This window comes from Lipotes vexillifer, unplaced genomic scaffold, assembly GCF_000442215.2.
Source record: "Lipotes vexillifer unplaced genomic scaffold, Lipotes_vexillifer_v1.1 scaffold597, whole genome shotgun sequence".
NCBI classification, from domain to species: domain Eukaryota; kingdom Metazoa; phylum Chordata; class Mammalia; order Artiodactyla; family Lipotidae; genus Lipotes; species Lipotes vexillifer.
Window position 1 is genome coordinate 745873 of NW_006797597.1, and position 23282 is coordinate 769154.

Consider the following 23282-nt stretch of genomic DNA (forward strand, 5'->3'; position numbering starts at 1 on the left):
TAAAATTTAAATGTTAAAAATTGTGACCATGATAAATGAAGTACAACTTTGGAGGCTAGTAGTTGGTGTTGGGAGGGTGAGGTAGGATTTAAAATGATTTTTCTAGGGGACTCTCTTGTCTAGTGTGTGGCTATCCCCTTGAGTCATTTTTGACAAAGAATTAAATGACTTTCCATGTCAACTCCAGTCCATGTTTAGGACTATGCAGTTTTTATAAGAGAGTGTCAACTCAGATGTCTCCTGGTTACCTTCTAAGTCCAGTGGCTCTGCATCCAAGTGAGAGCTTAGAAAAGTAACATTCCAGCTACTTGACTGGAAGGACAAAGTCAAGAATATTATCAACCGATATTTATAAAAACGATGTTCAGGGAAAATTGTTTAAGGAAGTTCATAATTTTTCTAGGAAATCTTAAACTCTCAACCTCCAATCAAGAGGAAGCAGGTATCCATATTGCATCATGACAGTTCTTTTCCCACCCCTCTGTGTTGCTTTCACTAAGTTTTGGGATATGCTTTGGCACGAGAGACAGCATTGGAGAATCAATATGAGAAACAGTCCATCTTGTTTGGTCTATTTATTCTTGGTATATTGCCCATTATATCACATAGTATACTTATTTTCAATGACTTCTAGCTTCCCAGCATTAGGCCAGACTTCATAAGACTATCCTCACTTTAAACATCAGCCACAAGTTGGGGGATCCCCAGGCCGCCTTCACTTCTGACCAGCTGGCTACAAATTCAGGGGGTTCCCACTAACCCCCTCAGGTTCATTAATTTGCAGTAATGACTCACAAAACTCAGGAAAGCACTACATTTATGATTACAGTTTTATTGTAGAAATAGGTCCAAATCAGAACCAGCCAGAGAGATACATAGGGTGAGGTCTGGGAGAGCCCCAAACACAAAGCTTCCATTGTCCCCAGGAATGTATTGCCCTTCTGGCATATCCGTGTGTGTCATACACACAGTATTGGCAATGAGGAAAGCTTACCTGAGCTTTGGTGTCCAGAGTTTTTAATGAAACTTCATTAAGCTTGATTGATTGAGTAATTGACCACATGGTTAAACTCAAATTCAAGTTCCCCTCCCCTTCCTGAAGTCAGACTGATATCCTATGGCTCAAAGTCCTAACCCACTAATCATATGGTTGGTCTTTGTGGCATGGCAGTCCCCATTCTGAGTTATCTCATTAGCATAAACTATCAGGTGGGGTCAAAGGGCCCACCAGGAATAACAGAGACACTCCAGCCACTCAAGAAATTCCAAGGCTTTAGAGGTTATCTCCTAGGAACAGGGGACAAAGCCAGCCAAATTCTTTGTTACACAAACTCCTGTCCATCTGTTTCCCTCATCTAAGAAAGCTGATAGCCAAATTTGAGGCCCACCTATAAGTGTGATTGTGTGGGTTTGGGTGTGTATATATGTGTACATGTATACTTCTTTTTATTTTTTATCTTCAATTTATGTGCCCATCCCACACGAATTTTTCTTCCTTTACTCGTTTTTATGCTACATTGTTTTGTAATCACCTGAAATACTTAAATGAAATCATTCCAAATACCTCAGAGATAATACATGGTTCTAGAAATAGAAAGCAGGAGGAATAAGGAGTTCTACTGCCCTTCTGTGGAGCCTTTGGTCCACTGCTCTACCTTTATTAGGGAGATTTGTTGTGTTCTTTATTGGAGGAGGGCAACTGGGCTCCTGGACTGAGAATTCCTGGCAGGTTCTGCCATGCTGCTGCCTTTGAGCTAGGTTGGGAGGGAACCTTCGGAGTGTGCGATTTTCTCTCATAGTCACTCATACAGCCATTTAGCCAGGAAACTATTGTGAATCTAATATGTCAGTATCAATAAAATGTTTTTGATATCTGTAATTAATAACATCAGCCTTAGTTTTACTTCCTTATGTTAATGCAAGCTGTTTCCATTGGATTTGTCATTTAAGCATCAGTTTTTTCTTTCCTGTGTACAAATACTTATAAATTGACATTTTCTAAATTGCTTTTTCCCAAATTGGATGATTTTTATAATTTCCAACCTAACTCACAAATTTCATTTTCTACCTATATGTCAGTCCCCTGTGACTAGGTTGCATGCCATCTGCTATGTCTGCTGTTTCATGTATGTTTCCTCTGCTTCAGCTTATGAATAAAGATAAAAGACTATGCACTGACCCCTTTGCTACCATTCTTGACATTTTAAATCAGTTACATAAACATACAGCTTGTTATTGTGACTCTTTGCCTAATACATTAGCTGTATTCTTACAGCTATGGTTTTTATCCAAGCCTATTTTGTAATGAAAATTTTATCTGATTTCATCAGCTCCTTTGAGAAGTTCCAACGTATAACATCTGTGACGTTCTCTTCATCCCTCTATTCTATAAATCCATGAATAAAATCTAGTATATCTACCCAGCATGGGATTTTTTAGAAAAATAAAAGCACAAAAATGGTGGCTTGGATTTGCACATCTTTTTGATGCTTTCTATGGATTGTTCTCCTAATATTATATTTTTCTGTTCATAAGTGACTTCAGACATATTCTGTGATTAATCCTATCAGATACCAAGCTTAACAAAGTAAGAAAGGAAGGAAGGGCAGGAGGAAAGAAAAAAAAATTTGTTCTTGATTGCCCAAGTGTCTTCCACCCAGTTTCTTCCTCACTAACGCTTGATCAGCAATCAACATGTGTGCTACAGAAGAGGGAAATACAGAATCATTAAAGCTGAGTGTTGTTTTGTCACATCATACCAAGTTAGCAGCAGTGGGAATAAGGGTGGAGGGACATCGTGGTGATGTGGCTCTCTTTTACCTAGATTCCTCCTGACTGTTCAAGGGGTCTGAGGGAGTAGAGACCATAGGAAACAGAGCACTGCCGTTCAACAGTTATTGCTTACTCCTGTCGGTGAGGCACGGTAGGGACTACAAAGATGAACCAAGCAGTTCTGCCCCTTAGCAAGCTTTTTATCTGGTGGGGTACATTACATAAAAGTAGTAAAATTAACAAGGTTTTCCTAGCAGTCATCCATATACTTTAGAAGACCATTATTGAGTTGGGAAAAGTTTCCCTTTACCAGACTCAGAGCCTAAGTCCCAGGCTGTTTACTTATTTTGTGGTTTATGATTTAGAGAGTGGGGGAATCAGATGGATGAAAAAAAAACTTTTTTTAAGAAGAAGGGGAAGGGTACAAAGATTTGGCAGCAGGGCACCCAACAACCAAATGAAATGTGTGAACCGCTGATGGTCTTGGTGGGAGTTGGGGAAGAAAAGAACATTAAAAGACATTCTTGGGACAATTGAAGAAATTTAAATATTGCCTGAATGTTACATACTATTTTGGAATTATTATTGATTTTCTTAGGTATAATGATAGTGGCACCGTGGTTGTACATAGGAGAAAGTCCTTATTAGAAGAGGGATGCTGAAGTATTTGAGTGAAGTGTCATGAGGTCTGCAGCTCACTTTCTTACTTTCAAATGATTCAACAAAACAAAAGATGTTTAGTGCTAAATATATATGTGTGTATAGTGTGTGTGTCTGTGTGTCTGTGTTTGTGTGAAAAGAGAGGGAAGCTGTGGTGAAATGTGAACAATTATTGAATATATATATTGAGTATAGGAATGTTCATTGTACTAGTCTTTCAACTTTCCTGTTTGTGAAATTTTTCATAATAAATGGTAAGAAAATAAGAGACACTGACAGAGTTACGTGACTTGAATAGCTTCCAGGTTTACTAACTCGTTTGGCATATCATGACATAACTGTCAGCAAAGCCAATTTCAACAAATAAATGAGAACTATCTTCTTAATTTACTGAATTGATTATAACAGGAGGATGAAAGCTATTATAGAATATAATAGTTGCAGAATTAAAATAATTTCTTTTTCATCTTCACATTTATTTTATGTATAAGTAAAATTTGACTAAAAGTATATCTATATATTTCATGTTCCTATATTAAGAAATAATAATTTCCTATTTTATAATGTACAGACAGACGTTTCATAGAGTAGGCTTTATTAGAGTAGATAAGAGGGAGAGTATGTTGCCATTATTTTATTTCTTAATATGTTTAAAGAATAAAACAATAACATTCTACTTCAATATACTTAGTTTCCTTAATTGTTGGATTTAATAATTATCATTCTAGTTCATTTCCTTTTCTTGACTTGCATCTCCTGTTTCTCTCAAAAAGTCATCTTAGAAACATGAATTGATAGTTATGCTTTTAAGATATATACTTATTAAAAGTATATATACTGTATTAAAATGAAAGCAATTAAGTGAAAAAAAGTAAAAACTTGTTCTCCAAATTCCCATCCCATAGCAATCTAAAATTCTGTATGTAACTCTTTATATTTCTAAAAATTATCAGTTGTGAGGTTTTTTTAAAAAAAGCTACTTTAGAACTTTAAAATTAATAACCAATAATAAATTCCATTTTTTAGGATAGTTTACATATACAGTAGGCTATTATCTTTGTTTAAATAAATATCAACTTACTATTGCTGTGGAAAGCTCTCCATTTTATAGTCTATATGAAGTGCCAGTCCTATATGAGTAAGAGATAATCAATTGTTTTATAAACTCCTCTCCTTTGAGAATTTCATTTTGATTTTCAGGAGAGCATTCACATTTGTAATGTGTATGTTGTTGCACTGGGGGTGTAAATGTAGTTATCACTTTAAGTCATTATTAAGACTCTACTGTAATAAATTGTGTACATGTGACATAAAGAAGCTCATGTTCTCTTAGTAGAGATGGTTGGGACATAGTTTTCTTGAAGACCAAGCAATATAGATGTCTTTGGAACACTACATACTGTGGTGGCAAAAGAAGATACTTCTAGCACAGAAGTGGTCAGGGTCAGTCCACTTTATGATTTGTAGAATGTTTCAGAAGCAATTTAGAGATCACCAGAACCTAAGTCCTAGAGAAGTGGCATGCTCAAGGCCACATGTAGAGCTAGTCAGTCACAAAACCGGGACAAGAATACACATCTCCTGAGTCCCCATCAGTTGTTGTTCCCACTCACCACAGAGATGGTAGTGTTTGAACTGAGCTCTGAAGGATTAGGGAAGAGAACTCCATTTGGCAAAGATGGATGAAAAAAAGAGAGAACAGTTACTCCAGACCATTGAGTGGCCTGAGGAATCACAATAAGTAATTGAGAACTGCTATTGAGAAGAGTAATACACAGATTATAGCAGATGTTCTTGTTTTTCCCTGTAACAGAGTTTATATGGAGAAGCAATGCAGGAGAAGACTTTTAAAAACCTAGAGTAGAATCAGGTACAAAGCAATGTGAATGCCATTCTAAAGATTGTGGATTTTATTCAGTAGAAATAAGTACCAGTTCTAATTGTTTCACTTTCAGATATAGTCATTACATATTTATATACTAGGTTTTTTTTTTAAGGTCCATTTACCATCAGATTTTGACTTCCATCTCTCTGGACATGCTTCGGATAAACATACTTTTTAAATGTGTGTTTACAGGAAAGTCTTTCCTATAAATCTGTCCATCTGGTATCTGGTAACCTCAGTAGATCCAAATAGCACAGAGGACAGAAATCAGAGAAAAAGCATCCCTATGAGGTAAAAATAACTTCCACAAAGCCCATCCAAATACTGGGAGCTACTCTTTCTCAGGTACCAAACAAATTTGACTTAATTTTATCCATAGAATTTGATTATTTTTCTTAAGCTGGATTTTAGGAATTCCTATAATCTTGTTCTAGTTTAAGGAGAAAAACAGGAGATCTGTGCAGAGGATAGCAAATGAAAAGGAGGTATAGATGGCAGAGCCAATTGGTGGGTACAGAAGTAGACTCACTGACAGTGATGACCATAAAAGAGTGAGAAGGAAGGCCAACCAGAAGAGCACAACAGTTTAGAGTCATTTGTAGGGACAAAGAGATCCTGAAAGTAAATTGATACGTTACAGTACAATATAGTAGTAATTGTTCATAGCAAGGACCCTACATATACAGAAAAGGTTAAATCATATCTCAAGTTTTGAAAGTAGGGAAAACATGAGAGGTGTCTTGGAAACCATTTTGTGTAAAACTATTAACCCTTTAAATACCAAATTAAAATGTCTACGATCAAGAAAATCAACTTAGCCAGTATACCTCTTTTTATAATTGTCAGAAATAAGGCATGATCACATTTGTATATATTATCTCTCCTGTTATTTTACCGTGTTCTAAAGCCTCAAATGCTGAGAAGTAATCCATCTAAGACTGATCTAAATGAAGTTTTTTTGTGGATATTTTGTAAGAAAGATTTTTATGTTGCCCTACCTTTCCAGATGTCTATCCCCTGGATTCTGAACTTGTTTGTTCACTAAATAGAAAGGTTATTGTTATATGCTATGTGTCTAGATATGCGACAGTGGGTACGTTCTGAGAAAAAAAAGCAAATGTGGTATCCAGATATGGCACCAAGTAGCTTTGTAGCTTTAAACAGGTCACCCTAACATCTCTTTATAGGGAGTTAGTCTGTAGTTTCATGAGGTCCCTTTCAGTTCTCAAATTCTAAAATGCCAGTACTGAGTAGCATTGGTCAGAAGGAAATCTTACTGGAGAGGTTAGATGTGGTTAGTAGAAATAGAATATGTTAATGGGGAGACAGGAAAATAGCCAAGAAGGAATAGGTAGAGTATTCATGTTATTGCAACGACAAGAGTCAAATATGGCAAGAATACAAGTTGGAGCTGAACAGTTGCAGCAGAGAATCCAAAGCTGAACTACCTGGTGGCCATGTCCATTTTTCCCAATTATAGAATTCTTTCTTACATTGATGTTATTAAAGTGAGAAAAGTCTTATGCAAATGAAATAAACAGAAAGCAGAGGTGAAACAACAAATGGTTTAAGTAGCTCCCCTTGGCAGAAGGTCTGGGAAAGAGGTTAAAAAGAGTTTGTGCAGTGAACAAAAGGCAGATCGTGAAAGAATGAACTTAGATAAAAATGAAAGGAGTTGTATGGAACCTGCCAGATTAGGGACGACACAGGTACTCTAGAGCCCTTGTCTCTCTTACTGTGGTTGTTGGTAGTGCAGATAAACTAGCAGAGAATTCACAGTGCCACCTCATCACCATGTGAGACGAGCTCCAGAATGCGAACAAAAGAACAGCGTGGTTTTAGTTACTTGCCATTAAAAAGTGCTTCTTGGGGACTTCCCTGGTGGCGCGGTGGTTAGAAATCCGCCTGCCAATGCAGGGGACACAGGTTCGAGCCCTGGTCCAGGAAGATCCCACAGGCCACGGAGCAGCTAAGCCCATGAGCCACAACTACTGAAGGCTTCGCGCCTAGAGCCCGTACTCCGTAACAAGAGAAACCACCGCAATGAGAAGCCCACGCACCACAACGAAGAGTAGCCCCTGCTCGCCGCAACTAGAGAAAGCCCGCACGCAGCCAAAAATAAATTAATTTTTTTTTAAAAAGTGGCTTCTTGCTTTAGTGCCCTGTCTACTCCGTACTCCTTCTAATTCACCAAAATGTAAATTAGGCTCTCCTAAAAAGAATCAGTTTATACACAACTTCAGGTGTCTACACTTAGGTTGTGCAATTCAGGGTCAACTGATAAAACTTAAATTTGGCCAAAGAAAACTGTAGATGGCTCAGTATCACTCTGGTTTAGACTCACAAATCTGTTATATTTGTGCTGAGTCAAAACCAAGGAAATATTAAGTTGAATTAAGATTTTTCTTTAGCCAACTTTGGGTTATATCATCACCAGCCTGAGAAATATGAGATGATGATTTTTAATAAGCATTAACAGGTCTTGTAGGCTGAAAACAGGAGCAGACAGAGAAAGTATTGCTCAGCCTTACTGTGGGATGTTTATAGTGATCTTTATCAAGAGCTTTATCTATTGGGTTTTTGGTTTTGCTGCTACCAAAGTTGTAGATATAGGACTCTGAAATGTGTTTTCTCTTTTTTAGTCGAACTATACATGTTTGTAAAAGTTCGGTTTTCCTTTAATTTGACTTTTACTGTCACTTTCAGTTTTTATGTAAGATTCACTTAAACTTAAAAAGCAATAATCCCCTGGTGGCGCAGTGGTTGAGAGTCCGCCTGCCGATGCAAGGGACACGGATTCGTGCCCCGGTCTGGGAAGATCCCACATGCCGCGGAGCGGCTGGGTCCGTGAGCCATGGCTGCTGAGCCTGTGCGTCCGGAGCCTGTGCTCCGCAACGGGAGAGGCCACAACAGTGAGAGGCCCACGTACAGCAAAAAAAAAAAAAGAAAAACAATAATTAAAATTGTCTGATACATCAACCTTACTCCCTTTATTTCTTTTGCTTTTATCTATCCACTTGCTGCCAGCATAAAGCCCTAAACTTCATGAAGTAAACAGTGTTCTTTTATATTTGCTGTGTGCCTGAAGTGTTGAGCAAGGTGTCTCCATTCTGTATGTCAGAGCTCCAACATATTCCAGTGCTGTAATTTCCAGAATCCCCATTAAGCTTCACAGCCCCTGGCAACTCCTCTGTAAAGTCTCACAGAGTCCTGCCCTATACATGTACAGCTCAATATTTGGACCAAGGTAAAAAGAATCCCAGTCCAGGTTTCTTGAGCTCCTCCTCTGCAGCTCTCTTCTTTCTAGTACCTTGTCCCACAAATTCCTCTTGCTTTTGTATCCTGAATGCCAGTCTTTTTTTTCTTCTACACGAAGTGAGGTAGACACATAACCTTCATTTGGGTTTAACTTCCCTATGTTGCAATTTGGAAAACACTACCCAACAGAAAACTGGCAATGTATTATTTTTTTTACTCATCGATCACAGCCATGTGCTATTGTCCATTTTCTTTTTGTGGTGGTGGGGGGGGGGCTGTGTTGGGTCTTAGTTGTTACATGTGGGCTTTCTCTAGTCGCGGTGAGCGGGGTCTACTCTTCGTTGTGGTGTGCACGCTTCTCACTGTGGTGGCTTCTCGTTGCGGAGCACAGACTCTAGGCACACAAGCTTCAGTAGTTGTGGCACGTAGGCTCAGTAGTTGTCACTCGCGAGTTCTAGAGCGCAGGCTCAGTAGTTGTGGCGCACGGGCTTAGCTGCTCCACGGCATGTGGGATCTTCCTGGACCAGGGCTCAAACCTTTGTCCCCTGCACTGACAGGTGGATTCTTAACCACTGAGCCACCAGCGAAGTCCCTATTATACATTTTCTGAAGAAAGATAAGATATATGAAGCAATTTGTTTTACAATAGTTTACAAGGGGAGAAGTGTTATATCCATTATTTCATCATGGCTGAAACCAGAAGTTGATTGAATTGATTTTTATCCTGGCAGCTTCTTAATTTTTTTTCTTCAGTGGATTAATATTTCTAAATGTTTGGTGATACATTTCTAGAAATGCCACATGGAATTTATTAAGCTTCTAGATACAAGCTCATTTTTTATGCTGTCCTACAGATATTTACAGAATCAGCAATAAACTTTATGAAGTTTGTGTTTTGAGCTTCGTGTTATAAGAATAGCTGGAGAGTCGTATGCAGGTGTAAAATAGGAACAGCATAAAGACTTTCTTTTAATTTCAAAGATTTTTCATATCCGTTTAGAAGATAAAAGCAAGCAAAAGAGATGATGGTAAAGCAAGTTACCAGTTATTGGGGAATTGACATCAGGTGAACTCATTAGTTACCAGGGAAACCAGTAGAGGGGCACACCCCTCAGCGCCCCTTTGATGAGAACAGTCACTAGCTGGGGCCTGGGGCAAGTACACAGGAAGGTCAGTCATGTGCGTAGGGTATAGGTGAAGCAGGCACTGGTTGGTCAGGGGATGTACAGAGAGCAAGAGAACAGCCATCTTGAGTGGCTTGACCATACACATGCACAATTTGAATTCTTTACATAAATTTCTGATCTAATCCTATAAACAATGCTATGAGGTAATATTTTCATTTTCATCTTAAAATTGAGAAAACTGAGTATTAAAGATGTTAAATAAAATATTGAGTACAGGTGAGAGCCAGATTCAAATCTAGTTCTGTTTGATGTTTCAGAGTCTGAGCTCTTAACTATTGTATTGTAGTCCAGAAATGACTACATGGCAGAAATGGGAATCAAGTTGGACCTTAAAGAACAATTAATATCTGTAAGAGTGAAAAAGCAAAGAGAAATAAAATTACCTCCTGGGAAAACAGTGTGTAGAAGAACCACCCTGATTAGAATAGGGTGTTACCAATGTATATTTTAAATTATTTGAGTTGGAGAGTAACAGGATAATTGTACATGAAAATAATTTTAAGTTTTTCTAGCAACAAAAGAGAGGATGGATATGGTAGAAAAAAAGGATTGAAATAAGGCAGACCCTCTAAGAGGCTTACTTATAGTAATCTCATAATGACTGATTAAAGACTGGATTCAGGGTGATGGCATTGGGAATGGTAGAGAGAAGTAATACGAAAGACAGTCCAAGTGAAAAATTAATCAGAACTTGATTACAAACTAAACTGAGAATTACAGAAAGGAGCACATTTTTGCTTTTGGAAGAGAGTGAGGTTGGGAGATGATTAATAAAGACAGGAGGAAGGACAGAGTAGTGAAGGATGGTGAGACCCTATTGACTTCAAGTTTCCTACATAGCTATCCTAATGGTATGTTGTCTGGCATTTAACAGTATAGACTTGGAGTTTAGGTACAAGGACAGGAATGGAGAAATTCAGAATATCATCAGTGTTCACATACTTCTTTTTATGCTTCTACCCCAATTTCCTCCCATCTAGACTATGACATTTTTCATTAGCTAACTATAGATTTATTAAAGATAATATCATATATCTGTGTTTCTGTTTTGCAGAAAGAAATTCTGGAACAACAGCAACAAGAACGAAATGATAACAATTTTCAAGGCAGTTGTATGTTTTGCAATGAGGAATTCCTCGGAAACAGGTAGCAATTATGTATGTCTTTAAATTTTACTGTTTTTCATCTGAAGACTTACCAAAACATCCACAATGGCTATATAGACTAAGTTCTATGGATTGGCTCAGAACCCTTTCATATATCCACAGTAATTTTTTTTAATCCACCAGACATCAAAGATGGAATGTAGTTGCTCTAAGCAGAGTAGGGGGATAAATTTTTTAAATGCCAGAAATAGAATTGTGTTTAACGTTGTAGGGCTTTTTAAATTGTCCGACAGGCAAGACCACATGCAGCAAACTACAACAGGCTTGCCCTTCTGTATTAACCTGTTAACTCTAAACCTTTGGCTGGGACTTCCCTGGCAGTCCAGTGGTTAAGGCTCTATGCTTCTACTGCAGGGGCCACAGGTTTGATCCCTGGCTGGGGATCTAAGGTCCCAGATGCTGAGCCGAGTGGACAAAAAAAAAAACCCTTTAGCGGTTTTTGGTGTTTCACTTTTGAACATTAAAAATGATAAAGATCTAAGGGGGGAAAAAATGGGAAATTGGTAATTCTGTCACCAACCCCAACTGGCCCAAAACAAACTGGTGTACTGTAATTCAGTTCTAATGCTAACCACCCAGAGTTAGCATCAGACTCTACAGGTTTAAGGGCATCATCCCCAACAAGCCTGCCCACACTTCAGACACCAGCCACAAGTTTAAGGGTTCCCCAGGACACCTGCACTTTTGACCAACTGGCTACGAATTCATGGCTTCCCACCAATAATTTGCATAGGTTCATTAATTCACTAGAATGGCTCACAAAACTCAGGAAAGTGTTTATCATAAAGGATACAGATAAGGAACAGTTAAATGAAGAGACACATAGAGTAGGGTCTGGATGGGTCTTGAACACAGAGCTTCTATGCCTTCTCCTCAAAGAATCAGGATATATCATCTTCCTGGCACATCAGTGTATTTACCAACCAAGAATCTTCAGTGAGTTTTGGTATCCAGAATTTTTACATGCTTCATTAAGCATGATTGATTTAATTATTGAACTTAATCTCCCGCCCCTCTCTCCTTTCTGGAGGTCAGGGTGGCTCTAAGTCCCAACCCTTTGATCACATTGTTAGTCTTTCTGGTAACCAGTCCCCATCCTGAAGCTTTCTAGAGGCCTACCACAAGTCACTTTATTAGCAAAGGTAATCTTATCATAGAGAAATTCCAAGGATTTTTGAAGCTCAGTGCCTGGAACCAGGGACAAAGATCAGACAAATTTCTTTTTATGCAACAGTAATATTTACAAATGTACATTCACTTAAATATAAGTCATGAAGTTGTAACCTCTAGGAATGGGAATAGTTTCAGTGACAGCATACAATGGACAATCAGAAAAATATCATTCTCCCACCCACTTGAATGAAAGCAGTCTTTAGTTTCTAAAAAAAAAAAGAAAAGCCTAGCACAAACTGACATCGTTGTCTGAAAAACATTGAAGAGGAGAGGGTAGCTATTTGTTTGAATTTAGAAAAGGGTTTGGATGAAGCATAATGTTGAAAACACCAGTGATGAAGATTTGATTCTCATATAGATCAGTTAGCATAGAGAAAAATCTGTGCCAGGGTCACTAATTATGCTTCTAACCCTGTCAGTTTCAAAGGGCTTTATGAGGATGGCAGTGAGGACCACCTCACTATCAAAAAGTTTACCAAGCATTGCTACTTCTTTTTAGCATGTTATTTCAGATTTTATGTTAAAACTATTATTAACCTAGTGAGGAGATGTGTGATTATTATTAGGAATCTCTAGTATTAAAAAGCTATAAATATTTTTATATTTATATAAAGTTTATTTTATAAAAATATTTTATATTTACATAAAGCTTAAGTTTTTATGATAAATGTAGGGACTGATATGATTTGAAGTATATGTCCATATGATATGAAATTCTGATAATATTGGTATTTCAACTTACTGAATATTGGTGCTCCTATAATTCCTAATATAATCCTCCTGTTCTTTTCTACCTGTATCTGTATTCTCTGTTGACTGGGGTGACATGGGAATTAAGTGAACTCCTCAGTAGTTTTGATTGACTATGTCATTGTTCTCTAATAAATGAAATTTTTAAGAAATTAACCAATGACAAAGATAAGCAGCATCTCATTTTTATAAAATGTCCCCTTTTGCAGTTCTTGTTTATGAAAAGGTCAGTTTATAATAAAAGATTAAATATATAACCTGATTCCAGCTATGTACTTTATTAGCAATATTTTGGGATTATATTTGTGTCCTCCCAGCCTAGAGACATAAAAAGAATAGAAAGACAAAGGACATGGGTTAATGATAAGGATAGAAGAATAAGTACTTTCTTGCTATCCTACATCTATTTCCCCTCTCCTGTACACTTTTGACTCTGGAATGTATGAAGCTCTTTCTTTCAACCTTAATCTAAAATGTGTCTCCTGTAAACAGCATATAGTTGGATCATGTTTTTTAATCCATTCTGCTAATCTCTGCTTTTTGGTTGGAGTATCTAATTTATGTTTAATGTAATTACTGATGAGATGGGATTACTTAGACCATTTTGCTGTTTGTTTTCTTTATGTTTTAAGTTTTTTTTTTTAATTTCTCCCCTCCATTACTGCCTTCTTTTTTGTTAAATAGATATTTTCTAGTGTACCATTTTTTTTCCCTTGTTTCTTTTACTATATTTTTTGAGTTATTTTCATAGTGGCCCATTCACTATCCACTACAATTCACTGGAGATTACAATTAACATTTTATTTATTTTTTTTTTATAAATTTATTTATTTTTGGCTGCACTGGGCCTTCATTGCTGCGCATGGGCTTTCTCTGGTTGCAGCGAGTGGGGGCTACTCTTCATTGTGGTACGCAGGCCTCTTATCGCGGTGACCTCTTGTTGGGGAGCACGGGCTCTAGGCGTGCAGCCTCAGTAGCTGTGGCACAAGGGCTCAGTAGTTGTGGCTCGCAAGCTCTAGAGCACAGGCTCAGCAGTTGTGGCTCATGGGCCTAGCTGCTCCACGGCATGTGGGATTCTTCCAGACCAGGGCCCAAACCCATGTCCCCTGCATTGGCAGGCGGACTCCCAACCACTGTGCCACCAGGGAAGCCCCTAACATTTTAACTTAAAACAATTGAGTTCAGATTAATACCAACGTAATTTCAACAGTATACAAAAACTTTGCTCCAACATAGCTAGTTCTTTCCCCGCTCCTTTGTGCTATTGTTGTCATACAAACTACATCTTTATACATTATAAGCTCATTAACATATCTTTAAAATCGTTACTTCGTGCAGTTATTTTTACATCAGATATGGGAAGAAAAGATTTGTAAACAGTAATTCATTTAATACTGCCTTTTATTTTTGACTGTGTAATTACTTTTACTGGAGATTTTTACTTCTTTATGTATGTTTGAGTTACTATCTAGCATCCTTTCATTTTAGCCCAGAGGACTTCTTTTAGTTTCTTGTTGGGCAGGTCTGTTAGCAGTGAATTTTCTCAGCTTTTGTTATCTGGGACCTGTCTTGATTTCATCTTCATATTTTTTCTTGGTATGGGTCTCTCTGATTTATTATACTTGAAGTTTATTGGGCTGCTTCTGTTTGGATTAATGCTTTCCATCAAATTTGGGAAGTTTTTGGCCATTATTTCTTCAAATATTCTTTCTTCCCCTATCTTTCTTTGCCTTTTGGGAATCCTATTATACAGATATTGGTAGATGGGATGGTGTCTGAGGCTCAATTTATTTTTCTTCATTCTTTTTTCTTCTTTTCCACAGACTAGAAAATCTAAATTGATATTCAAGTTCATTGGTTCTTTGTTCTGCCAGTTCAGTTTTTCTTTTGAGACCTTCTAGTGAATTTTTCATTTCAGTTACTGTACATTTCATCTCCAGATTTGTATGTTTTTTTTTAATTTCTGTTTTTTTATTAGTATCCTCTTTTTTATAAGATATTATTCTCATAACTTTTTTTGATTCTTTAGACACCGTTTTCCTTAATTCTTTACACATATTCTTATTGTGTGATTTAAAGTCTTTGTCTGACAAGTCCAACATTTGGGCTTCCTCAGCAACAGTTTCTGTTGACTTTCTTTTCATATGATAGTGTTTATATGCATACTTATTTTATAACATGTCACTCGTTCATAGCCCAAATGTGTGTTTCAGTGTTTATTAACCTTTGCTTGTACTTCTAATTAGTGTTGTTATCATTATACAAACACTACTCATGACCTGATTTGTTCCTAGATAAGTTGTAAAGAATGCAAATTGCTCAAATTTCTTCCTAGATCTGTTCTTTTGAACCACATGGCCAGAGAACACACTTTCAACATTGGGTTGCCAGACAACATTGTAAACTGCAGTGAATTTCTGTGTACAATACAGAAAAAGCTTGACAAGTAAGTACTTTTTTATGAAACACGACCTGAAGCTGTCTCAATCTTGGATTCTGTTGTGAATTTTTAAAAATTAATTTAATAGTCAGAAGTAACTCAAGAAATGGAATTTTCTCATTTCTCATGTTGGAGGAGTTCACATTTTGTATGACAATCCTTATTTTTTGTAGATCATATTGCCTTTTAGTAGTTTTAAAATATGAATGTCATATGTACCAAACAATGTATATGCCATTATAAGGTATGTTATTATATAGGGTATGAAAAATATACTTAACCAGCCTAAGAAAGAGAATGTTATTATTTCCTTTGAATCTCCCTGTGTGCCCTTCCTCATTAGTATCTCCCCCAGAAACCACTATTCTTCATTTCGGATTCATAATTACTTTTCTCTATAATTTTTCTACACATTTAATAAAGTAAATATATTGTCACATTGCTAGATGTTATTCAGTTTTATGTGAAACATAACATACTGATTGCATTCTTTTACCTTTTAGTATTTATTCGCATTTATATATCATAACACTCCACTTTTCTCAAGGTCATATTCTGGCAACTGTGAGTATCTAGAGTTGAGCTTGTAGAAATAGGGAAGGAAATTCTCTACGTCACCAAAATGGCTTTCAAAAATCTATCCTCTTTTCTTTCTAGGAAAGGGCCCAAGATTTTACTCTCAAAACCTAGTTTTATTCATTTGATACAATACTAATGAATGTGGTATCTCAGACCACAACATTTGGAGCAATAACATTGAGAAAGAAATACCCATTATAAAAAGGTCTGAATTCAAATTCTGGTATCAACAATACATTAAAACAAGTCTCTTCACTCTTTTATTGAATAACCATTCATTTATAAAATAATACCAGGGCTTCCCTGGTGGTGCAGTGGTTGGGAGTCTGCCTGCCGATGCAGGGGACGGGGGTTCGTGCCCCGGTCCGGGAAGATCCCACATGCCGCGGAGCGGCTGCCCCCGTGAGCCATGGCCGCTGGGCCTGCGCGTCCGGGGCCTGTGCTCCGCAACGGGAGAGGCCACAACAGTGAGAGGCCCGCATACAGCAAAAAAAAAAAAAATAATAATAATAATAATAATAATACCAGGTGTGCTTTCTAGCAAGATTAGCAGTAATGATATCCCTAATCAACTTATTGCCCATAAATTGTTTACTATAAAAGAATATAGTTACTTCTGTGGTATAAGAAATAATTGAAAGGGTGTTTAGTAAAGATGAAAAAGAATTCAGAATAGAAACAACAACTGATTTCAGTCATTTTGTTGTCGAACCCAAGTTCATGTGCCCAACACACAGTGAGGCCAAACAAACCAAAACATCAGAGTTTTGGTTTTTGAATAAGTTTTCATGTATACTTATTCTGTGTTACTCCAGAAAGTAGAACTCTAATGGCTGTTGGGTAATCCAGGCAGTATCAACTGTCAAGCTTAGTATGAGAAAGACATTTTGTTAGTAATCTGTTCAAAACTCGTCATTACTGCATTAGGTAATGAATTCCCAGTCAGTGGAAATGTTCAGCAGAAGATACATGTGAATGATAAGATAGTAAAAATAGCACTTACTTTATGCTATGAATGTGCTAGGTATTTTATTTGTATACATATCAATAAATTAAACATGTATACATATATTTTATGTGAATTATTATCATGATTATGAATTTATGTGCAAATATATGTATACATTATTGTAAAAATTCTCTAAAATGTAGGTTTTATCATCAGGTTAGAGAGCAGAAAATGAGTGGTAACAGAGGGGTCAAGTAACTTGACCAAGTCCCACAGCTGGTGCTAGGAATCAGACCTGCAAATTAGGTCACAGGATATACCAAACCATGGACTAATTGTTATACTCAATGGAGGCAGCCAATGCTAGTTATCATATATTTATTTGAAGAACATACCTACATTTTCATTTTTAGAATAGGTAATTCGATTAGTAAAGCACCAAAATCATTTTTGGATAATTGCTATCTATATCACAGTTTTAACTAAATAGCCAAGTTGGCCAAGTTAGCCAACTACAAAATAAACCACAGCATGCATCCTCTGAAGCCAAATGAATAAAATGAGAGGGATTCCAGAAGGATATCATATCCCATTTGAAGATTCTGTGAGTCCTAAAATGAATAAATTATGAGACCCAATAATAATAAAGGGCTATTGCAACAACTATTCGAGAGACTTATTTAATCTCAGCATTTGTGTCTTTCTTGTAGCTTGCAGTGCTTGTACTGTGAGAAGACCTTCAGGGACAAAACTACACTTAAAGATCACATGAGGAAAAAACAGCATCGTAGGATCAATCCTAAGAACAGAGAATATGACCGATTTTATGTCATCAATTATTTGGTAAGGCTTTCTTTTCTCTTCATAATTTACAATTTGATTGTATATCTACAAACATCAAAATGTAATTGAGGGATTCTTTCAAGCAATGATTATCTTTAAAATGGTTAGTTTACAAAGCGTAAGTTGATTTGATTTGTCTTTGATTTGCCAGATGTTTATATAGTAAAAAGCTCATGTCTCTACAACTCACAGTGATCTTGATAAAATAAATAAATAACCATAAATACCTGGGTAGCCATGCATTGCCCCTCATTGTCCATTACCATGAGTACAGGGACTTCTGTACTCTACTCAAAAAACGTTGTTGACTTCTGGATGTGCTAGTTACTATGCTAGATAAATGTTTACAGGCAGTCTCTTCACTCATTCCTTTTTCCCCCATTAAAATATCTTCCCCTTTCCTATCAAATAAATAAATAAATAATAAAAATTTGTCTTTTTCATTCTCTTGGGCCAGCTTATTTTTAATGGAAATTTTAGAGAAACAAAGTGATTTCACTCAGCAAGAGGACTTTCATTTTTTGGACTAGTAGGATGGACTAATGGGGATACCATGTCAAAGATTTTAAATACTTTCAAAACTCTCCTAGACCAGAAACCTCAGTACCATTTGCTGGCCTCTTACAGTCCCTTTTATTTAAGAAGATGTATTCAGTTGGAGACAAATGTCCATCTCTACAGGGGCATTTGGAAATTTAAGAAGGGAATTTTGATTGACACAATGACTGGAGAGTGCCCCCAGTCTGCTGATTTTTTTAGGTATACATAACAAAGGAGCGAAACTGTTGCAGGAAGGGACACCCATTCCAGGGCCAAGAGTGGGCTCTTAACACTCAGAAATATATTGTCCACAGAGACACACATGCTGACAAAGCAAGAGACTTTAGTGGGAAGAGGCACCTGGGTGGAGAGCAGCAGAGGGGGAACCCAGGAGAAGTACTCTGCCACGTGGCTCACAGTCTCAGGTTTTATGGTGATGTAGTTAGTTTCCAGGTTGTCTCTAGCCAATCATTCTGCTCATGGTTCTTCCTGGTGGCGTGCACATCTCTCAGCCAAGATGGATTCCAGCAAGAAGGATTCTGGGAGGTTGGTAGGACAAATGGACTGGCATCTCCTCTCTCCTTTTGACCTTTCTCAGATTCTTCCAATTGGTGGTACTTCGTTAGTTCCACATTCCTTACCAGGATCTCCTATTGTACAGTAAGTCATGCAAGTGGTTATCGTGCCTATCCAGTGTGGGCAGTTTCAGTCAGTGGTTCCCTAACAAGTAGTTCTCCAGTAGAATTGAAAGAAAGATGGGCCCTGAACCAAGATGTCGGAGTAGAGGGACGTGCTCTCACTCCCTCTTGTGAGAACACCAGAATCACAACTAGCTGAGGTACAGTCATTGAGAGGAAGACACTGGAACTCACCAAAACAGATATCCTACATCCAAAGACAAAAGAGAAGCCACAGTGGGATGGTACGAGGGGCACAATCACAATAAAATCAAATCCCATAACTGCTGGGTGGGTGACTCACAGACTGGAGAACACTTATACCACAGAAGTCCACCCACTGGAGTGAAGGTTCTGAGCCCCACGTCAGGCTTCCCAACTGGGGGTCCGGCAACAGGAGGAGGAAGTCCTAGAGAATCAGACTTTGAAGCCTAGTGGGATTTGATTGCAGGACTTCGACGGGACTAGAGAAAGAGACTCCACTGTTGGAGGGCACACAGAAAGTAGTGTGCAAATCGGGACGCAGGGGAAGGAGCAGTGATCCCAGGGGAGACTGAACCACACCTACCTGCTAGTGTTGGAGGGTCTCCGGCAGAGGCGGGGGGTGGCTGTGGCTCACCATGGGAACAAGGACACTGGCAGCAGAAGTTCTGGGTGTGAGCCCTCTCAGAGTCTGCCATTACCCCCACCAAAGAGCCTAGGTAGGCTCCAGTGTTGGGTTGCTTCAAGCCAAACAACCCACAGGAAGGGAACCCGGCACCAGCCATCAGCAGTCCAGCAGATTAAAGTTTTACTCAGCTCTGCCGACCAGAGCAACAGTCAGCTCTACCCACCACCGGTCCCTCCCATCAGGAAACTTGCACAAGCCTCTTAGATAGCCTCATCCGCCAGAGGGCACATGGCAGAAGCAAGAAGAACAACAGTCCTGCAGCTTGTGTAACAAAAACCACATTCACAGAAAGATAGACAAAATGAAAAGGCAGAGGACTATGTACCAGATGAAGGAACAAGATAAAACCCCAGAAAAACAACTAAATGAAGTGGAGATAGGCAACTTTCCAGAAAAAGAATTCAGAATAATGATAGTGAAGATGATCCAGGACCTCGGAAAAAGAATGGAGGCAAAGATCGAGAAGATGCAAGAAATGTTTAACAAACACCTAGAAGAATTAAAGAACAAACAAACAGAGATGAACAATACAATAACTGAAATGAAAACTACACTAGAAGGAATCAATAGCAGAATAACTGAGGCAGAAGAAAGGATAAGTGAGCTGGAAGACAGAATGGTGGAATTCACTGCTGCAGAACAGAATACAGAAAAAAAGAATGAAAAGAAATGAAGACCGCCTAAGAGACCTCTGGGACAACATTCAACGCAGCAACATTCGCATTATAGGGGTCCCAGAAGGAAAAGACAGACAGAAAGGACCAGAGAAAATATTTGAAGAGATTATAGTTGAAAACTTCCTTAACATGGGAAATGAAGTAGCCACCCAAGTCCAGGAAGCGCAGCAAGTCCCGTACAGGATAAACCGAAGGAGAAACACGCCGAGACACATAGTAATCAAATTGGCAAAAATTAAAGACAAAGAAAAATTATTGAAAGCAGCAGGGGAAAAACAACAGATAACATACAAGGGAACTCCCATAAGATTAACAGCTGATTTCTCAGCAGAAACTCTACAAGCCAGAAGGGAGTGGCATGATATACTTAAAGTGATGAAAGGGAAGAATCTACAACCAAGATTACTCTACCCAGCAAGGATCTCATTCAGATTCGATGGAGAAATCAGCAGCTTTACAGACAAGCAAAAGCTAAGAGAATTTAGCACCACCAAACCAGCTCTACAACAAATGCTAAAGGAACTTCTCGAAGTGGGAAACACAAGAGAATAAAAGGACCTACAAAAACAAACCCAAAACAATTAAGAAAATGGTCATAGGAACATACATATCGATAATTAGCTTAAACATAAATGGATTAAATGCTCCAACCAAAACACAGAGTCTTGCTGAATGGATACAAAAACAAGACCCATCTATATTCTGTCTACAAGAGACCCACTTCAGACCTAGGGACACATACAGACTGAAAGTGAGGGGATGGAAAAAGATATTCCGTGCAAGTGGAAATCAAAAGAAAGCTGGAGTAGCAATACTCATATCAGGTAAAATAGACTTTAAAATAAAGAATGTTACAAGAGACAAGGAAGGCCACTACATAATGATCAAGGGATCAATCCAAGAAGAAGATATAACAATTATAAATATATATGCACCCAACATAGGAGCACCTCAGTACATAAGGCAACTGCTAACAGCTATAAAAGTGGAAATCGACAGTAACACAGTAATAGTGGGGAGCTTTAACACCTCACTTACACCAATGGACAGATCATCCAAAATGAAACTACATAAGGAAACAGAAGCTTTAAATGACACAACAGACCAGATAGATTTGATTGATATTTAGAGGACATTCCATCCAAAAACAGCAGATTACACTTTCTTCTCAAGTGTGCACGGAACATTCTCCAGGATAGATCACATCTTGGATCACAAATCAAGCCTCAGTAAATGTAAGAAAATTAAATCCTATCAAGCATCTTTTTGGACCACAATGCTATGAGATTAGAACAGGGAAAAAAATGTAAAAAACACAAACACATGGAGGGTAATCAATACGTTACTAAATAACCAAGAGATCACTGAAGAAATCAAAGAGGAAATGAAAAAATACCTAGAGACAGATGACAGTGAAAACACAACGATCCAAAACCTATGGTGTGAAGCAAAAGCAGTTCTAAGAAAGAAGTTTATAGCTATACAAGCCTACCTCAAGAAACAAGAAAAATATCAAATAAACAATCTAACCTTACACCTAAAGGAACTTGAGGAAGAAGAACAAAAACCAAAGTTAGCAGATGGAAAGAAATCATAAAGATCAGAGCATAAATAAATGAAATAGAAACAAAGAAAACAGTAGCAAAGATCAATAAAACTGAAAGCTGGATCTTTGAGAAGATAAACAAAATTGATCAACCATTAGCCACACTGATCAAGAAAAAGAGGGAGAGGACTGAAATCAATAAAATTAGAAATGAAAAGTTACAACAGACACCTCAGAAATACAAAGCATCCTAAGAGACTACTACTAACAACTCTATGCCAATAAAATGGACAACCTGGAAGAAATGGACAAACTGTTAGAAAGGAATAACCTTGCAAGACTGAACCAGGAAGAAATAGAAAATATGAACAGACCAGTCAAAAGTAATGAAATTGAAACTGTGATTTAAAATCTTCCAACAAACAAAAGTCCAGGACCAGATGGCTTCACAGATGAATTCTATCAAACATTTAGAGAAGAGCTAACACCCTTCCTTCTCAAACTCTTCCAAAAAATTGCAGAGGAAGGAACACTCCCAAACTCATTCTGTGAGACCACCATCACGCTGATACCAAAACCCGACAAAGATACTACAAAAAGCGAAAACTACAGACCAATATCACTGATGAATATAGATGCAAAAATCCTCAACAAAATATTAGCAAACAGAATCCAACAACACATTGAAGGGATCTTACACCATGATCAAGTGGGACTTATCTCAGGGATGCAAGGATTCTTCAATATACGCAAATCAATTAGTGTGATACACCATATTAACAAAATGAAGAATACAAATCATATGATCATCTCAATAGATGCAGAAGAAGCTTTTGACAAAATTCAACACCCATTTATGATAAAAACTCTCCAGAAAGTGGGCATAGAGGGAACCTACCTCAAAATAATAAAGGCCATGTACGACAAACCCACAGGAAACATCATTCTCAATGGTGAAAAATTGAAAGCATTTCCTCTAAGATCAGGAACGAGACAAGGCTGTCCACTCTCGCCACTATTATTCAACATAGTTTTGGAAGTCCTAGCTAAGGCAATCACAGAAGAAAAAGAAATAAAAGGAATACAAATTGGAAAAGAAGAAGTAAAACTGTCACTGTTTGCAGATGACATGATACTAGAGAATCCTAAACATGCCACCAGAAAACTAGAGCCAATCAATGAATTTGGTAAAGTTGCAGGATACAAAATTAATACACAGAAATCTCTTGCATTCCTACACACTAATGGTGAAAAATCTGAAAGAGAAATTAAGGAAACACTCCCATTTACCATTGCAACCAAAAGAATAAAATACCTAGGAATAAACCTACCTAGGGAGACAAAAGACCTGTATGCAGAAAACTATAAGACACTGGTGAAAGAAATTAAAGATGATACCAACAGGTGGAGAGATATACCATGTTCTTGGATTGGAAGAATCAATATTCTGAGAATGACTATACTACCCAAAGCAATCTACAGATTCAATGCAATCCCTATCAAATTACCA

The 23282-nt window shown here is 37.7% G+C and overlaps 1 protein-coding gene across 1 annotated transcript in view; it reads left to right on the top strand.

Annotated features, from left to right (window-relative positions):
- ZNF277 (zinc finger protein 277) overlaps positions 1-23282 on the top strand; it is a 117105-nt gene that overhangs the window by 80473 nt on the left and 13350 nt on the right. The window contains exons 5-7 of the mRNA XM_007469734.1: positions 10817-10908; positions 15187-15297; positions 17530-17662. Coding sequence (XP_007469796.1) covers positions 10817-10908; positions 15187-15297; positions 17530-17662 — 336 coding nt within the window. The remainder of the gene's footprint in view (positions 1-10816; positions 10909-15186; positions 15298-17529; positions 17663-23282) is intronic.